General features: G+C 40.2%; 1 protein-coding gene across 1 annotated transcript; it reads right to left on the bottom strand.

Annotated features, from left to right (window-relative positions):
* Positions 1 to 685: 685 nt before the first annotated feature.
* Positions 686 to 9,764, bottom strand: GDF3 (growth differentiation factor 3). Its single transcript, XM_069106057.1, has 2 exons — positions 9,500 to 9,764; positions 686 to 1,506 (listed from the first exon to the last, which is right to left on the bottom strand). Exons 1-2 carry the CDS (start codon positions 9,762 to 9,764, stop codon positions 686 to 688), a joined length of 1,086 nt encoding a protein of 361 aa, XP_068962158.1.
* Positions 9,765 to 15,810: the final 6,046 nt, after the last annotated feature.

Raw genomic sequence — 15,810 nt, 5'->3', positions numbered from 1 at the left:
CTAAGGTACATGTTTAGTGGAACTGACCAAGGAGCCAGGGAAGGGAAATGAGGTATTAGAAATAACTATTAAATACAGGTCTGTGAGTATACCAGTTCAGCAAAATTGAGTAATATGAGACTTAAAGCCATAGCATGTATTTGATTTATGTGTTCTAGTCTGGAATTCCTTTGGGACTTAGAAAAACTGGTGCATTTCGAAAGACTGACTGAGAATACTGCTGTGGAGAGAATTTGATGGGGGAGGGAGAAAGAGAATGGGAACAGTGAATAAAACTAGAACAAAATGTCAATGGCTTTGACGTAGAAACCCATTATTTTCTGAGCAGATGTGGTGAAAAAGGTACCCAGGGGTAATGAAACTTGAGACTGGGAGCTATCTGTTGTGGATGTATCCTGACTTCTCTTTGGTCATGTTCTCTTTGAATGTAGATAATAAAACAAGATTAAGGCCTGTGGAGCTTGGCAAGTGAGTGATTATTCTGGTTTACTCTCTTACTTCCATTACTATCTTGTATCACGGTTTCTTTGACTATTCCTTAGGGAAATGAAATAATTTAAGTTCCAAGAAGTTGACTGTGATTTCAAATCCTAGAGATAAGAAAACTAAATAGTAAGTAGGTTTATTAAACTTTGGGTATTCACATCTATAATCTACCCTACACATCTATGGTCTACACACTTGGCTACCCACAACCACATTCATCAACCACCATGCCCTCATGGTTTTGAAGGATGATATTGCCATCACTGTCATAGTAAAGCATGGAAATGGGGGATAGCTTTGTGGGGACACAGGAAGCTTTGGGGATTTCAGGGGTTCTAGAACTCATGAGAGTCTGTAAGAAGGCATAGTTGGAGCTGTTAAAGAAAGCCATAAGTGAGAAAGGACAATCTCCTTTGCAGTAGTTGGTCCTAAACTCCTTGGGAGCAATGATCCACTTGTGCCAACCCAGTTCTTCAAAGTTGATGACCATCTGGTGACGCTGGCAGAGGTGCCTAGAGGTAGATTCCATAGGTGGAAGGGTGGCCCTCCTCCTTCTGGGAAAGTGAGGAAATTGGGGGCATTCCTGAAGGGTTAGGGTCACCACCATCAGAGAGGCCTGAATGGACTGTCTCCAGTTGTCACAGGTATCCTGAGGGTAGATTGTCCTGGTAGAGTCATTATCCCCTTTTGGCAACAACTCCAGGACCAATCCCAGGTTACTCTGGGGGTTGGAGTTCCATTCCCTAACCACTTCCAGCAGATCAACATGAAGAACACCTTGAAATCTGGGAAGATAGTGAAGTAGGAGCTTTTGGTCTGGCTTAGGGGCACGTCCTTGGACCAGAGACACTATTATCTCCAGATTTTCTTGCAGGGCATTGTAAGCGTTAAGCCCCAACCTCAGATCAAGCTTGGCCATCATTAGCTGCTCATCTTGGGTGATGACTGAAAGGTTGAAGAAAAGAAACTTCTGTGGGCATGGTGGAGCTCGGGCCACTTCCTTGGGGTAAAAAAGGGCACCTGAATTGGGACAAAGAAATAATACATATCAGCATCTGTGGAACTTTATACTCTCCTATCATGTGAAATAAAGCTGTGACTTTGAGGACCGCTCAGTGGGAATGTATGCCAGATAAGAGAGGGCAAAAATGTGGATTTATAGAAGGAAACAACCCTCAGGAGATTAAGTTTTGCCTTACTTTCAGAAAATTAGTTTTATAAAGCACCTAACACACTAAGGGTCTAAGTCAAAATCTTAAGCTAAGGCCTCCCATTTCTTCACTCACCAAGTATGTACTAAGGCCCTTAAGGACAAGCAAAAAGAGAAATACTTCAGAAACTTAAATATGGGTTCTATCCTTGCCCTCCTTTGTCTCTTGACACCCTGATCCCTGGGCATTTCTATGGTTTCTTTATGGCATCACAATGACATGAATTCCATAGCTAACATTCTGTACTAATCTTGGTTTTTGACTGTCTCCTAGAGAAGTCCACTAGGATGAACCACTGACACCCCAAACTCAGCATGTCCCAAACTGAACTCACCTTCCCTGTAAAATTTGTTGCTCTCCCACTTACCAATTTTGGCTGTTGGCACCAGTATTGTTACCATCATTCAGGCTCATAACCTCCATCATCTTTGCCTTTTCCCTCACCCATATATATTGCATATATCTAGTAAGTTTTGAAGTCCTGTACATTCTCCTTCCCAATATCTTGTGGGTCAGTACCTTTCTTTCCATACCCACTGCAGCCACCAGAAGTAGGACCCCATCTCATCTACCCTATTGTAATTGGTCTTTCTGTTTCCATTCTATCCATATTCCATTCCTCCTTTTATACTGCTGTCCAAGCAATTTTCCTAATACCAGAAGATACTCCTCTTCTCCCCAAATCTCTCATTTCTTTCTGTTTCATTCCTATATTCTAGAATGTGATAAATGCACAGGCGAGGTAAAAATAGAAAAGAAGGGAAGCAACACTCATCAATGCGAGTGTTAGCCATATCTTCATGAAGAAAGTGGCAGGTGAGATAGATCTTGCAGAAAGAAGAATTCAGATCCTGGGCTCAGACACTTAGCACCCACCCAGAAACACCTGGCTGTGTAACCTTGAGCAAGCTACTTAACCCCAATTGCTTAGGGGCGGCCAGGTGGCTCAGTAAGTAAGAGCACTGGCTCCAGTGTCGGGATGACCTGGATCAAATCCGGGCTCAGATACTCAGCACCACACCCAGAAATAACTGGCCGTGTAACCTTGAGCAAGTTACTTAACCCCAATTGCTTTAAAAAAAAAAGAAAGAAGAATTCAGTAGATAGAAATACAGAATCTATTCATGGCATGGAGAGTTCTCTGTGAAACTGGATAGAGGTAGAAGAAGGCAGGAGAACAGGGAACAGATTCATAAATTCAAGCAGCATGAAATAAGCTGGAAAAGTCAAGTTAGATTCTGATTATGAAGGACCTTAGATATTATAACAAGAAATTTACATTTTATCCTATAGACAATGCTGAACTACTGAAGGCAGAAGAAGACTTAGATCAGACTCGTTTATTGGGAAAATTACTTTGACATGAGCAAAAAATGGGCTGGAGAGGGGAATGACTGATGGCGAAGAAATAGATCAAGTGAGAAAGAATGAAATCTGAATTAGGGTGGTAGTAAGGGAGAGGTCTGAGAGGTTATGTTGGAGCAAGAATAAACAGAACATGGCAAGTGAAGGCATAAGGCAGATAAAGGAAAAGAGATGTCCTTGAATAAGGAAAGGAATTAGGAAAATGAAGCAGCTAACAAGACTGAGAAGCACCTTTGTTCATAAACATAGAAAAGAGAAGAGAGAACAATATGGAAGCTAGAGGAGGCCAATGTCTAGAGAACTGGCAGGCAGCAGTGCTCCAGAGAAATAGAGAAGATGAGGACTGACATGAAAAGGCCACTGGATTTCACAAGTGGGAGGTCAAAGGAAAGAGACAGCAAGATACATTGAGGCAGAAATAGGGTAAAAGTAAAGGGTTTTTTATTTTTCTAATGATTGGGGAAACTTAAAAAAGTTTCTAGGTAAAGGTCAAGAAGTTAGTAGAGGAAAAATTGGAGATGCGTGTGAAAACCTTAAGAGATAGTATTGTATGGAAAAACAACAATTACACAGTTGTATAACATTTTAAGGTTTGCAAAGCACTTTCTTCATTAAAAACTACATGAAGTCAGTTAAGAAGCATTTTTTAAGTGCTAGTACTATCTGCCTTGTGCTATGTGCTGAGAGGGTGGTGCAGTGGTTAGAGTGCTGGGCCTGGAGTCAGGAAGACTCCTCTGCCTGAGTCCAAATCTGGCCTCAGACACTTATTAGCTGTGTGACTCTGGACAAATAATTTAATCCTGTTTGTTTCAGTTTACTCATCTATAAAATGAGTTGGAGAAGGAAATGGAAAACTACTCCAGTATCTCTGCCAACAAAACCCCAAATGAGGTCACAAAGAGTAAACACAAGGGAAGGACAAAAGTGCTGAGAACACAAAGAGAAAAAAAAATAATCCCTGCCCTTAATGATCTCCCATTCTAATGGAAGAGGCAGTGTGTTGTAAATAACCTGATCTATTACAGAGTATATAAGTACAGAATAATTTGAAAGGGAAAGGCATTAGTAACTGGGGGACCAAGAAAGGAATCCTGTGGAAGGTAGGCTTTGAGCAGAATTCAGAAGGAAGCCAGGGAAACCAAGAAGTGGGGATGGGGGCTCCCAGCAGTCCAGGAATAGGGAAAGTCAGTCCAAAGGCATGGAGATGGGAAAGAGAGTTGTGTTCAAGGACTGCAAGTAGGCCAGTGTACATAGGCTATAAGAGTGTGTGGCAGGGAGTGTAAAAAGATAGAGAAGGTAGGAAGGTCATGAGGAGTTTTAGGTGATAATCACTTAATCTTGAAGGTAACAGGGAGCCCCTTGAATTCATTGAGCAGGTGACATGGTCCGATCTATGTTCTAGAAAAATCACCTGTGCATCAGAGTAGAGAATGGAGTGGAGGCAGAAAGAATAGTTCAAAGGCCATTGTGATAGTCTAGGGGTGAGGTGGTGACCAGAACTAAGGCTGTGGCTGCATGAGAAGAGGGAAAGGGACATCTATGAGAGAAGGTTGAAGTGGCAAGATTTGGCAATACATTGTAAATGTGAGGTGAGGGGAAAGTGAAGAGCCAAGTGTGACCTCAGTGTCTTGAGCTTGGATGTTTAAGACTTTTATGGCAATAGGAAAGTTCAAAAGGAAGATTTAGGGGGAAAGATAGTGGGTTTTGCTTTGTACTTGTCGAGCATGATGAGGACATTCAATAGATAGTACAAATGACCTGCTCCTCCTGACCTGGACCAGGACCCCCTCCATATGGGACCTGAAGCCTGAACCAGGGACCTCCAGAATCCAAACTCAGACCCTGGGGGAGTTATTCCACTTATTTTTGAAGATCACACCCAAGGGCCCGAACTAATAGATTGGTAACGGAGTGTGTGCAAACTGGTCTACTATCCCTCTATATTGATTGGTTGGCTGTTGATACCAGGTCATACTTTAGCTTCCCATCCCATCCAGATGTCTACATAAGCTATCTCACCACATGCCTGCCTCAAAGCATTTGTCCCCCTTGTTTCATGATTCTGAATCCCGGGGCAAAACTTCCTTGGTTTGGAAAGATATCAGTTGAAGTAAAAAGATGCATTCAGTTTGAGACATGATGAATTAAAAGTGTTTGCAGGACATACTAGTAACTAACACCTAGTAAGTATTTAATAAAGATTTGTTGATTATTTCCCTAGTCACTTTTTTGGGGCAGAAAAACAGAGTTTTTTTTTTCGAATATTTTAAAAGGTCTTAATGCTTTAAACATATTTCATCTTAAAAATGCTTCCACACCTCTTAGTGGGTTGTTAATGATGATACGCTTTTTTTTTTTCACTTTTCAGCATATGTGTTGTCTTTGACTTGAAGACTGTTGACTTTTAAAAAAATTGGTATTCCTAGAATGTAGCACAATGTCTGGAACATAGTAGGGGCTTAATAAATGTTTTAAGACTGACTGACTACTGTCTAGCAAGAAAGGTAAAGATAGCTCCTACTTGTGCTAAGTACTCATCTCTTCCCTACCCCCATTCCACATTCCCATAAAAGAAACACATTGAAATTATTATCACTGCATTATCTTTATCTCACTAAGCAAATCTTGGCGAGTGTTCAAAGTGATTGGATTAATAATGTAGGGCTCTTTTTGAATCAAGCTTCTTGTCTTTATAGTTAATCAGCATTTGCAGCTACAGTTTCTTCAACTTTTCTTTTTGGCATTCCCAATGGGGAGGAAGTGAAGATCTCCAGGGCAAAATGATCTGGAGAAGGAAATGGCAAACCACTCCAGTACCTTTGCCAAGAAAACCCCAAATGGGGTCATGAAGAGTTGGGATACAACTGAAACAATTGAAAAATGAAAATTATTCTTCTTATTATAAAATTGTTAGTGTATGTGTGATTGCTCAAATAACTCTCTACTCTGCATTGCATCATGTAAATCTTCCCATATTTCTTCTTAGTCTTCATTGTTAACATTTTTATAGCATAACATTCCATTGTATTCACATCACAAAATTTGCTTAGCCATTTCCAAGTCATAAGATGTTTTTGCTATTAATAATGCTACTCTGGATATTTTTGTATAGATTGGTCTTTTTCATTTTTCTTTTTCATTATATCATTAGGACATAGTCTCTTTAGTGAAGGTCTGAAAGGAGTCAGGCTGTGGTAGGTAGTGGGGAAAAAAGTGTGAGGTTTGGCACTAGAAGGACCTGGTTCAGATCCTAATTCTGCCACCTTTGTGACCTTGGTCAATTCACTTCTCTGCTCTGGGTCTTGGTTTCTTCATCCATAAAATGAAGAGACTGTACCATAGAAGCCCAAGATCCCTTCCAGCCCTTAATCTATGACGATGAACAGTTTTGTAACTCTCTTTGAATCTTGTTATGTAACTATCCCAAAAGATATCCACCAATTCACAGTTCCACCTGTTTATCCGTGGCCCCGCCAGGAGTGAGAGGCAGCACTCGGTGTTGTGGACAGAGACAGGGATTTTGGAGTTTTTATTTAAGAGATTTATGGCAAAGTTTTTCCCCCCGAATCTGTTTCCTTTCTTTTTAATCTTGTCACATGGGCAGCACACATATACTAACATTATTTTAGATGATATTTTTCTTTATTTATAAAAATCAAATCCATCAATTTTATCTTCTCTAATTTTTAAATTAAATTATATATACAATGAATATATGTGTAATAAGTTAAATTAATTTATTGAGGGTTCTTCTTTATATGTTAGGGGTATGTGACTATAGGAGAGGAATGGACAGGGAGTGAATAATGGGGTATTATATGGTGAAAGTCTATGGAGCTATAAAAATGGCTTCTGACACACATTTGCTGTATAACCCTGGGAAAGTTACTCCAACTCTTGGTGACCTGGCAACTCTCTGAGTCTGCAGATAAGGTGCTGATATGCTTCCATAGAGAGTTTTTGCATAATAAATCTTGCCTGGGTTTACCAATGAAATTTGGGTCCCATCTCCATAAAATGGCAGAGAAAAAAGTGGATAATATAATCATCTGGAGCCAGAAATACTTAGATTCAAATTAAGCTCCTCAAACTTAACTGGTTGTGTGACTCTGGGCTTCTCTGAGAATTGGACGACCCTGTGACACTCTATGTTGATGGCCTATAACCTGCTACTACCATATTACAAATCTCTGGAACTGACACGTTGAGATGACCATTGGCCATCTCGTTCATAACAATAATAATAATAACAACACCAACTAATAATAAGCAAAATTCAGGAAAATGCAGAGTTCAAAGAAGAAATAAGAAGCAAGAATTTTTCTATTTTGTTCATGTTATTGTATATATTTTAAAATAAACATTAAAAAAAAATGCTGGCCTTTCCTACTATATGGCTAGAAAAAGTAAGAAAAATGTTCAAGAGTCAAGACTGGATTGTGCCAGAGAAATCTTGACCATTTCATGGGTGGTGGTGGTGTAGTGTGCAAGGAGGGGATACCATAAGCAGTTCTATTTTAGCTAGCACCAGAAAGGAATAAGTCTCTTTCTTTCCTTTTTATTCTTTTCATTCACCTTGCCTTCAAAGCTCAATATCTATGGTATTATCCACTCAATAAATGAATATATAAAAGCTGGAACACCCTGGTGGAACATCCCTTAAGAGAACAGACAGATGAGAGCACTCCTTCAGGATGTGCCCACATATCTGGTTCCTGCTGTATGCATGCTCACGGCTGGTTGGAGAGCCCAGGTCTCCTCATTCCCAGCTCAATGCTCTTTCTCAATAGGACACTAATAATAATAACTAGTACTTAGATAGATTCTTCATATCTAGGACTTTAAGGCTTTCAAAGTGTTTTATGTACGTTATCTCACTTGATCTTTATGACAACCCTGTAAGGCCGGTACTATTATAATTCCCATTTTATAGATGAGGAAACTCAGGCTGAGAGAGTTGCCTAGGGTTACATAGCTAGTAAGCACCTGAGGCAGGATTTGAACTCAGGTCTTAAATCTGCACTCTATTCACTGTGCCACCTGCGTATGATCTCCTTCCTGCCCCAAAGAAAGAGAAAATGCTATTTAGTTTCTGTCTCCAAAAAGCCATCTGTGTTGCTTCTCATCCTCAATTTCCTGTAGTTAGTATTTAGTTTTTGTTGTTCTGTTATTTCATTGTGTCCAGCTCTTCATGACCCCATTTGTGGTTTTCTTGGCAAAGATACTGGAGTGGTTTGCCATTTCCTTCTCCAACTCATTTTACAGATGAGGAAACTGAGGTAAACAAAGTGAAGTGACTTGCCCAGGGTCACACAGCTAGTAAATGTCTGAGGTCAGATTTGAACTCAGGAAGACAAGTCTGTCTGACTTCAAGTAGAAGGAATAAAAATTGGTCTTTTCCGCCTCTCTCCCTCCCCCTCCCCACTCCCTTTTCATCCCCTACCTATCCCCTTTACAGAATTCTAGGCCTTTTTTTCTGAACTCTAGAGCTAAGAGAGAATGTATGAGAATGAACTCTGTAAATGCTTTTGTGTCTCTGTGCATGTGTATTGGGGGGCATGTTTGGGTTCATCTATAATGAAACCTCTGTTTCATGCTGGATGAAACTCAGCTGAGCAGGCTTGTGGCTATTTCTTAAGCTTGGTGTGCCACTTGTCACTATAGGAGACAACTTGCTGTGTTTGGAAGAGAACTGGCCTGAGAGACTCTGGACAAGTAGGTTTGCAGTCCTGGCTGTGTGACCTCCTAGAACAAGTTAATGAACCCTTCAGTGCCCCAGGTGATTCTCCAATACAGTAAATTGCATTGGTTGAGGGAATACACTATATTGTTGAAATCACACAAGTCTGGTCTTTAGAAATCTCTTGTTGAAATTCATACTCTTCAGTTATGCAACCAAAGGGAGCTTTTAATGAAAGAAGGGGGTGAAGAAGTTTAGAATGCATTGATACTACACTGGGTGAAACTAAGCTTCTCAGGGGAGGAGGGAGAATATTTAGTTTCATTCAATGTAATTCACATGAACAGTTTACTATGAATAAAATGTTGTAACCAATAAATGTTAGGCAAGATATCAAGAAAAACATAGCTGGCTTTGCCTTGTTGGAGTTTGTAATCTAGTAGTGGGTCATGTTATAATTTACAAATAACTATAGAATGCAATAAAGCTCAGTAAGAGCATAATGTAGGTACACATTTAGCACCTAAGGAAAGATGGTGCTTTTGAGGGGTGGGAGATGAGGGAATTTTTTGAGGTTTGACAGAGGTAGAGAACATTCCTGACATAGGGAATTGGGGAGCAGGAAGTACTCACTAATACAGTCTGTTAGAGTGAGTTGATCATGTATGTGTTGCACCCAGAAACAAAAAACAGCCTTCCTTTTTGTTTCTTTGACATTCTAAAAGAGTAAATATTACTTTTCTGCATTCTTTCTTACCTCGGTCTTGGAAAAGACGGATCAGGTTCCCAGGGACCCCAAACTCCTTCACATAGCAAAGCTTTTGGTAGTGTCCTGTGGCTGCAGCCTTCTGTCTCTCCTGGAAGATCTTCTTCAGGATGGAGGGCACGGGTTGTGCTACCTGGGGTGAGGGTACCTTGTTCAGGCCCATAAAGTGAAGCAAGGAAGCCTCCTCAAGCTGCGGTGTCTTTCTCAAAGCCAGGGTCAGCTGAAGGCCTAAGATGAGGCAGAAGAAATGAGACATGACCTCAGCCAGGGCTTAGTGAGATAGAGGGAGGGGAAAGGGTGCCTGTGATGCCGGAGCTGGTGGGAACTGGCCTTTCAGACTCGTGGTCATCCTATGTATATAGAGATTATCTGATTAAGGATAGGGAACCTCAAATTTCTTCCCTCCCAGCTACTTAGGAAGGCCTAGACCAATTGCCTTCCACCTCTTATACCACCCAAAGTCTGAAAACATAAGGTGTGTGGTAGTCATTAAAATCTATTAAAATAAAAAAAGCAATAAGGACTTTTCAGATGCTACCAAGAAAAAATGACCCAGTTTTAGACAGTAAAACCACAGAGGTCTGGTAATCAGGAAGACCTGAGTTCAAATCTTGATTGAGTTATTTACTAGCAGTGACTAAGGGCCAAGTCATTCAATCTTTGACAGACTCAGACTACTCCCTAGCGTTAATCTATTAAATTATACTTGGGTTGGATTTGAGTTGGAGGAGGGAGTTCCCCCATATTAACATATGGTTAGGTGATACTCTAAGCATTCTCCCCTTCCCCTAATCACTCAAGCCTCAGTCTGACTTGTGCATTTATCATAATCTAAGTCATATACATCTCATCTACCTGAGTAGACTGGAAACTCTTTGAGGGCAAAGATGGTCATTTTTCAAAATGTGTCCCTAGGGCCTACCACAATGCCTAGTCCAAGTAGACAGTTATTAAATATTTGTGGAATCGAAATGGGGAAGCCTCTCATCTTATCTAGCTCCTTCTAAAACGAGCCCAAAGATTCTTTTATCTATTGTTCATTCTTATCGAGTTTTAATGAGGGCAATCAGCCTCTAAGCCTATCCCACTTGAATAAGCTGGTAGTGATAGTGTAAAGACTGGTTGGAGATTTCTAACCACCCTCTCCCCCCCCCCCTCATTTCGGTTTGTATTCTGAGCTATATAGAGCCTTCTTCCATATTGCTAGTGAGTCAAATAGCAAGTGTCATGGATCCTTTTGGCAGTCTGGTAAAGCCTACATACACCTTTTCACAATATTATTTTTAAGTGTATAAAGTAAAGCACACAGAATTACAAAGGAAACCAATTATATGGAAATATAGTGGTTACCTTCATGGATCCGCTCTAAGAGAACCTCTCTTATAGGGTAAGCTGGAAGTTGGCCAGGGGTGAATTGAATTTCTGAGCACCATTGATAATGCTCTATGATTCACGAGATTGGCTAAAGGTAAGAATAAAATGGCATGAAATAACCAACTTACAGGTGAGAGAAGGTGGAAGGAGAGGGGCTGCTGGTGACAGAGTTCTGAGTTCCATCATGAATCAAGTGACTGCCTGCCACGTGTAAAAGTTAGCCGGGTAGCTGAAGAAGAAATAAAAATAAAAAGATGGTTTCTCTAGACCTGTAAGAGCAAAGAAGAGATAACACAGTAGCATAAATAATTTTAATGCAAGTTAGAACATAAATATATAAAGAAAGTGATACTTCTATAATCTTCAAAGATATCCTGAACATGTGCAGAAGATACCTTGAATAGTCAGATTAAAGGGCTAAAACAGTATGAAGAAATTTGTTTTATGTTTAATTGCTGGATTAAATGTATTGTTGTATTAATTATATAAATTTATTTTATTACAGCAATTAACTGTAATAATTTTTATCATTGAATTAAATTATACTAATAGCTATATTTAAATTAGTTTTATTATAGTAATTAACTTATATAAAGGACTTCATTGACATTTTCTCTCTCTCTTTTTTTTTTTTTTTTTTTCTTTTTGGAGGGGAGAAGGCAGGGCTTTGGGGTTAACTGACTAGCCCAAGGTCACAGGGCTAGTAAATGTTAAGTGTCTGGGACTGGATTTGAACTCAGGTCCTCCTGACTCCAGGGCCAGTGCACTATTCACTGCACCACCTAGCTGCCCTAACATTGTCTCTTTTGAAAGTCCCAACACCATGTTGGATAGGTAGGGATAACATGGTGTTATTTGATTCTTGTTAATAACCCTGTGGTACCAGTATGATTTGGGCAGCTAAGTGGAATAGTAGATAGAGCTCTGGATCTGAAATCAGGAAGAGCTGAGTTTATATCCAGCCTCAGAAACTTACTGGTTTTGTGACCCTGGGCAAGTCACTTAACCCCATATTTGCCTCAGTTCCTCATCTGTAAAATGAGGACACACTGGAGAGGGAAATGGCAAACCATTCCAGTGTGTGTCTTTGCTAAGGAAGCTCTATGGACAAAAGTCCATGGGGTCACATATAGTTGTATACTCCTGAAGAACACAGCAACAATAAGGATCATTACTTTCACTTTAAAGATGAGATGAGAGAATTAAAGTTACTTGTCCAAGAACCTATAATTATTAGGTAGGCAAGTCCCAACTCAGTTCTAGATCTCCAGTACTATCGTTCAATACTCTATGCTTTCCCATTGTTAGGTTTCACAATGTGTGTAATGTATAACCTATATCAAATTGTTTGCTTTCTTAATGAAGGGAGGGAGAGAATTTGGAACTCAAAAATTAAAAAAAAAAGAATGTTATGGGCAGTTAGGTGGTGCAGTGAATAGAGTACCATCCCTGAAGTCAGGAAGACCTGAGTTCAAATCTGACCTCAGACACGACCCTTAACTAGCTGTGTGACCTTGGGCAAGTTACAACCCCAATTGCCTTGTCTTCCCCCCTCAAAAAATGTTAAAAATTGTTTTTACATACAATTGGGAAAAATAAATATTAAATTAAAAAAAACAAACAAAATAGGTATGTAAGTGCTAATCATGGTGTACATCCATAATCCCTGCTGCTAGGGAGATAGACTGATTGATCCCTTGAGCTCAGATTTCTAAACTGCATCAGGGGTAAAGCCAATTAGATGTCCCCACTAAATCTGTTACTCATTTGGTCAGCCCTGAGTTCAAATCCAGCCTCAGACACTTGATATGTACTAGCTGTGTGACCTTGGGTAAGTCACTTAACCGCAATTGCCCTGCCGTCCCCCCTCCAAAGAGACCAAAACCCCCCACCAAACCCCAAACCCAGAACAAAACAAAAAAATCCCAAAACTCATTTGGTCAACCCTGGGAACATTGAGCCACCAAGTTGCCTAAGGAGGGGAGAGCTAGGTCAGCTCTGAAAAGGAGCAGGTCAAATCGTTTGTGCTAACCGGCAGGGAGATCCATGTAATTCCAGCCTGGATGAGATGGAAAGACCTAGTCATGCTGCCCCCCACAGTGGTATAGGAGCCAAAAATAAAGAAGTTTACTTGAAATGAATGAGACTTGTTACAGAAGTGACATTTTGCCACAAAGAGGTGGTTACTCCCAAAAGAAAGAATGCAGAGCAGCTTCTTTGCTCTGTGAGAAAGAATCAGAAGTGAATCCATCACGTTGTCCTAGTGCCTTAGTAAGTTAATGAGTAGAGAGGCAAGGTGACATAGAGGATAGAAGTCTTGCTTTAGAGTAAGGATGATTGGGGTTCAAGTCCTGCCTTTGATACAAACTGTGTGACCTTGGGGGAGTCTCTTAATCTCTTAGTGCACCAGACAACAATCTTAACGTTATGACTTATGGGAAAGCTATTGACTGGCATTGGTAGAGGGAGTCATTTCACCAGGAGTCCCTTAGACCACTAGAATCATAGATTCAGACCTAAACTCTGTCGTTGCTGTTGAGTCATTCTGACTCTTCATGACCCCATTTAGAGTTTTCTTTGCAGAGATATCAGAGTGGTTTGCTATTTCCTCCTCCAGCTCATTTAATAGATGAGGAAACTGAGGCAAACAGGGTTAAGTGACTTGCCCAGGGTCACACAGCTAGCTAGTAAGGGCCTGATTTGAACCCAGGAAGATAAATCTTTCTGACTTCAGACCCAACACTATCCTCTGTGCCACCTAGCTGCAAAATTTAGAGAGTAGGAAAAAAATGTAATTTTTCTTTTGCCTTCTTTCTCAGCTTTTTATAGCTACCAGGTCCAGGAGGTCAATGCCATGTTAACACAGTTCATTTGTTTTTTTTTCTTTTCGTACTTGTTCTTTGCCCTGATTGGTGGTATTTAGTTATCTGTTTGATAAGGTAATTCAAGATTTTATCATGTTATATATAAAAAATACATGAATACCAGCAAGGCATTTCCTACATATGCCTTAGGTTTTTTTTTTTTTAAGTATCCAGGAGGGCACTTATTATATCAACCAACCAACCAATCAACCCTGAAGTTTCTGTTTTTTTTTCTGGTCTTATTGAGCATGCCTGAGCAAAGTTACAGGAATATACTGACTTAGCTACCATGAAATTTAGAGCTGTTGGGACCCCAGTTTGGCATCTATTTCACGGGTCCTTGATCTTTTTTGGTGTCATAGACACCAGAGTTTTTACCGCCAAAATCCTTGGCACTATCAAATGGTTCAACATCAGCAATGGATATGATTTATTAGTGGAAATAACATCAAAGAGATAATACTACCTTCTTTTCCACTGGGAAGAGAGCTCTGGGACCCTGGGATTTTTCCATCTGACCTGCACCTGAAATCTTTCTTAGGTGCTGTTTCCTCTATTAGCGTAGAAATTTCTTGATAGCAGGGATTGTCTTACTACTCTATTTGTATCCCCAGTGATTAGGGCAGTGCTTTACACATAGTCATAAATGAGTTATTCTTTCATTGATTCATTCAGAATCCCCTTCTCAGAATTAAAAAAAAATTACAATTGAAGGAAATGGTAAATTTCAATTAGAGATGAATTAAAATAAAGATGTAATATTTTCGGGGCCGGTAGGTGGCACAGTGAATAGAGCACCGGCCCTGGAGTCAGGAGGACCTGAGTTCAAATCCGACCTCAGACACTTAACACAAAAACTAGCCGTGTGACCTTGGGCAAGTCGCTTAACCCCAATTGCCCTCCAAAAAGCAAATAAATAAATAAAAGATGTGATATTTTCCCTGTTCAAGGTCATGAACTCTCCATCCATCCCCTCTTCCTCCCCAACCCCTGTCTCCTCCCCCCCTCCCAGGCCAAAAAAAAAAAAGCCTATTCACATAGAATCAGTGGACCTCTGGTGAAGAACTCCTGAATCAATCTAACTTTCTCTTTTCAGTGATAAGGAAAGTAAGAAGTAACTCACCTATGGTTAGATTACATAATACTAAGTAATAGTCAATATTAAAAAACAGGCATTCTTTCTCCAAATCCAGTATTTTCCCCACTAACCTCAATGTTTCTCTATAATCCTATTCATTTTTTCCATGTTTATATATATATATATATAATCTTTTATTTCCCCCCCCAATTACATGTTAAAATTTTTTTTAACACTAAAAAAAGTTTTGAGTTCTAAATTCTCTCCTTCCTTCCCTTTCTCCCCTTCCCCTTCCCTGAGATGGTAAGCAATCCGGCATAGTTTAAACATGTGCAATGTGATTCTAGTCTTAAAAGAGTCTTACTGTTCTACAATTTGTTTTTTTTTTTTTTGCCCGCTAATGACTTAGCTATTGCACTTCCTGAGGCCAGCTCATCCCAAAACTTTTCTAGCCAACTCAAGCCTCAGATCTCATCTTCATCTCACTCAGGTGATCTAATTTCCTTCTTCTAAGACTAAAGCCCTCCACTGTGAGTTACCTCAAAGTGATTCTGAATCAACAATATGATGGAAAACAGGATGTTGTTTTGGGATTTCGTTTGTCTTAAATGGTGCAGGGGAATGGGGGAAAAGAAGATATGCAGGGATAGGAGCATAAGAAGTCAACAGGTCAACAAACATTTATTAAGTCAGAGCCTGAAAGGTTCCAGGCACTGTGCTTAGCACTGAAATAAATTAGAGAGAGAGAGAGAGAGAGAGAGAGAGAGAGAGAGAGAGAGAGAGAGAGAGAGAGAGAGAGAGAGAGAGAGAGAGAGAGAGAGAGAGAGAGAGAGAGAGAGAGAGAGAGAGAGAGAGAGAGAGAGACAGAGAGAGAGAGAGAGAGACAGAGAGAGACAGAGAGACAGAGACAGAGACAGAGACAGAGACAGAGAGACAGAGAGAGACAGAGACAGAGACAGAGACAGAGAGAGAGACAGAGAGACAGA

Source organism: Petaurus breviceps, unplaced genomic scaffold (genome assembly GCF_028583685.1).
Source record: "Petaurus breviceps papuanus isolate PSGF00001 unplaced genomic scaffold, PetGlider_PUasm1.0 78, whole genome shotgun sequence".
NCBI lineage: Eukaryota > Metazoa > Chordata > Mammalia > Diprotodontia > Petauridae > Petaurus > Petaurus breviceps.
Note: the sequence above shows the minus strand (reverse complement) of the source record. Positions and strands in the feature narration are given on the sequence as shown.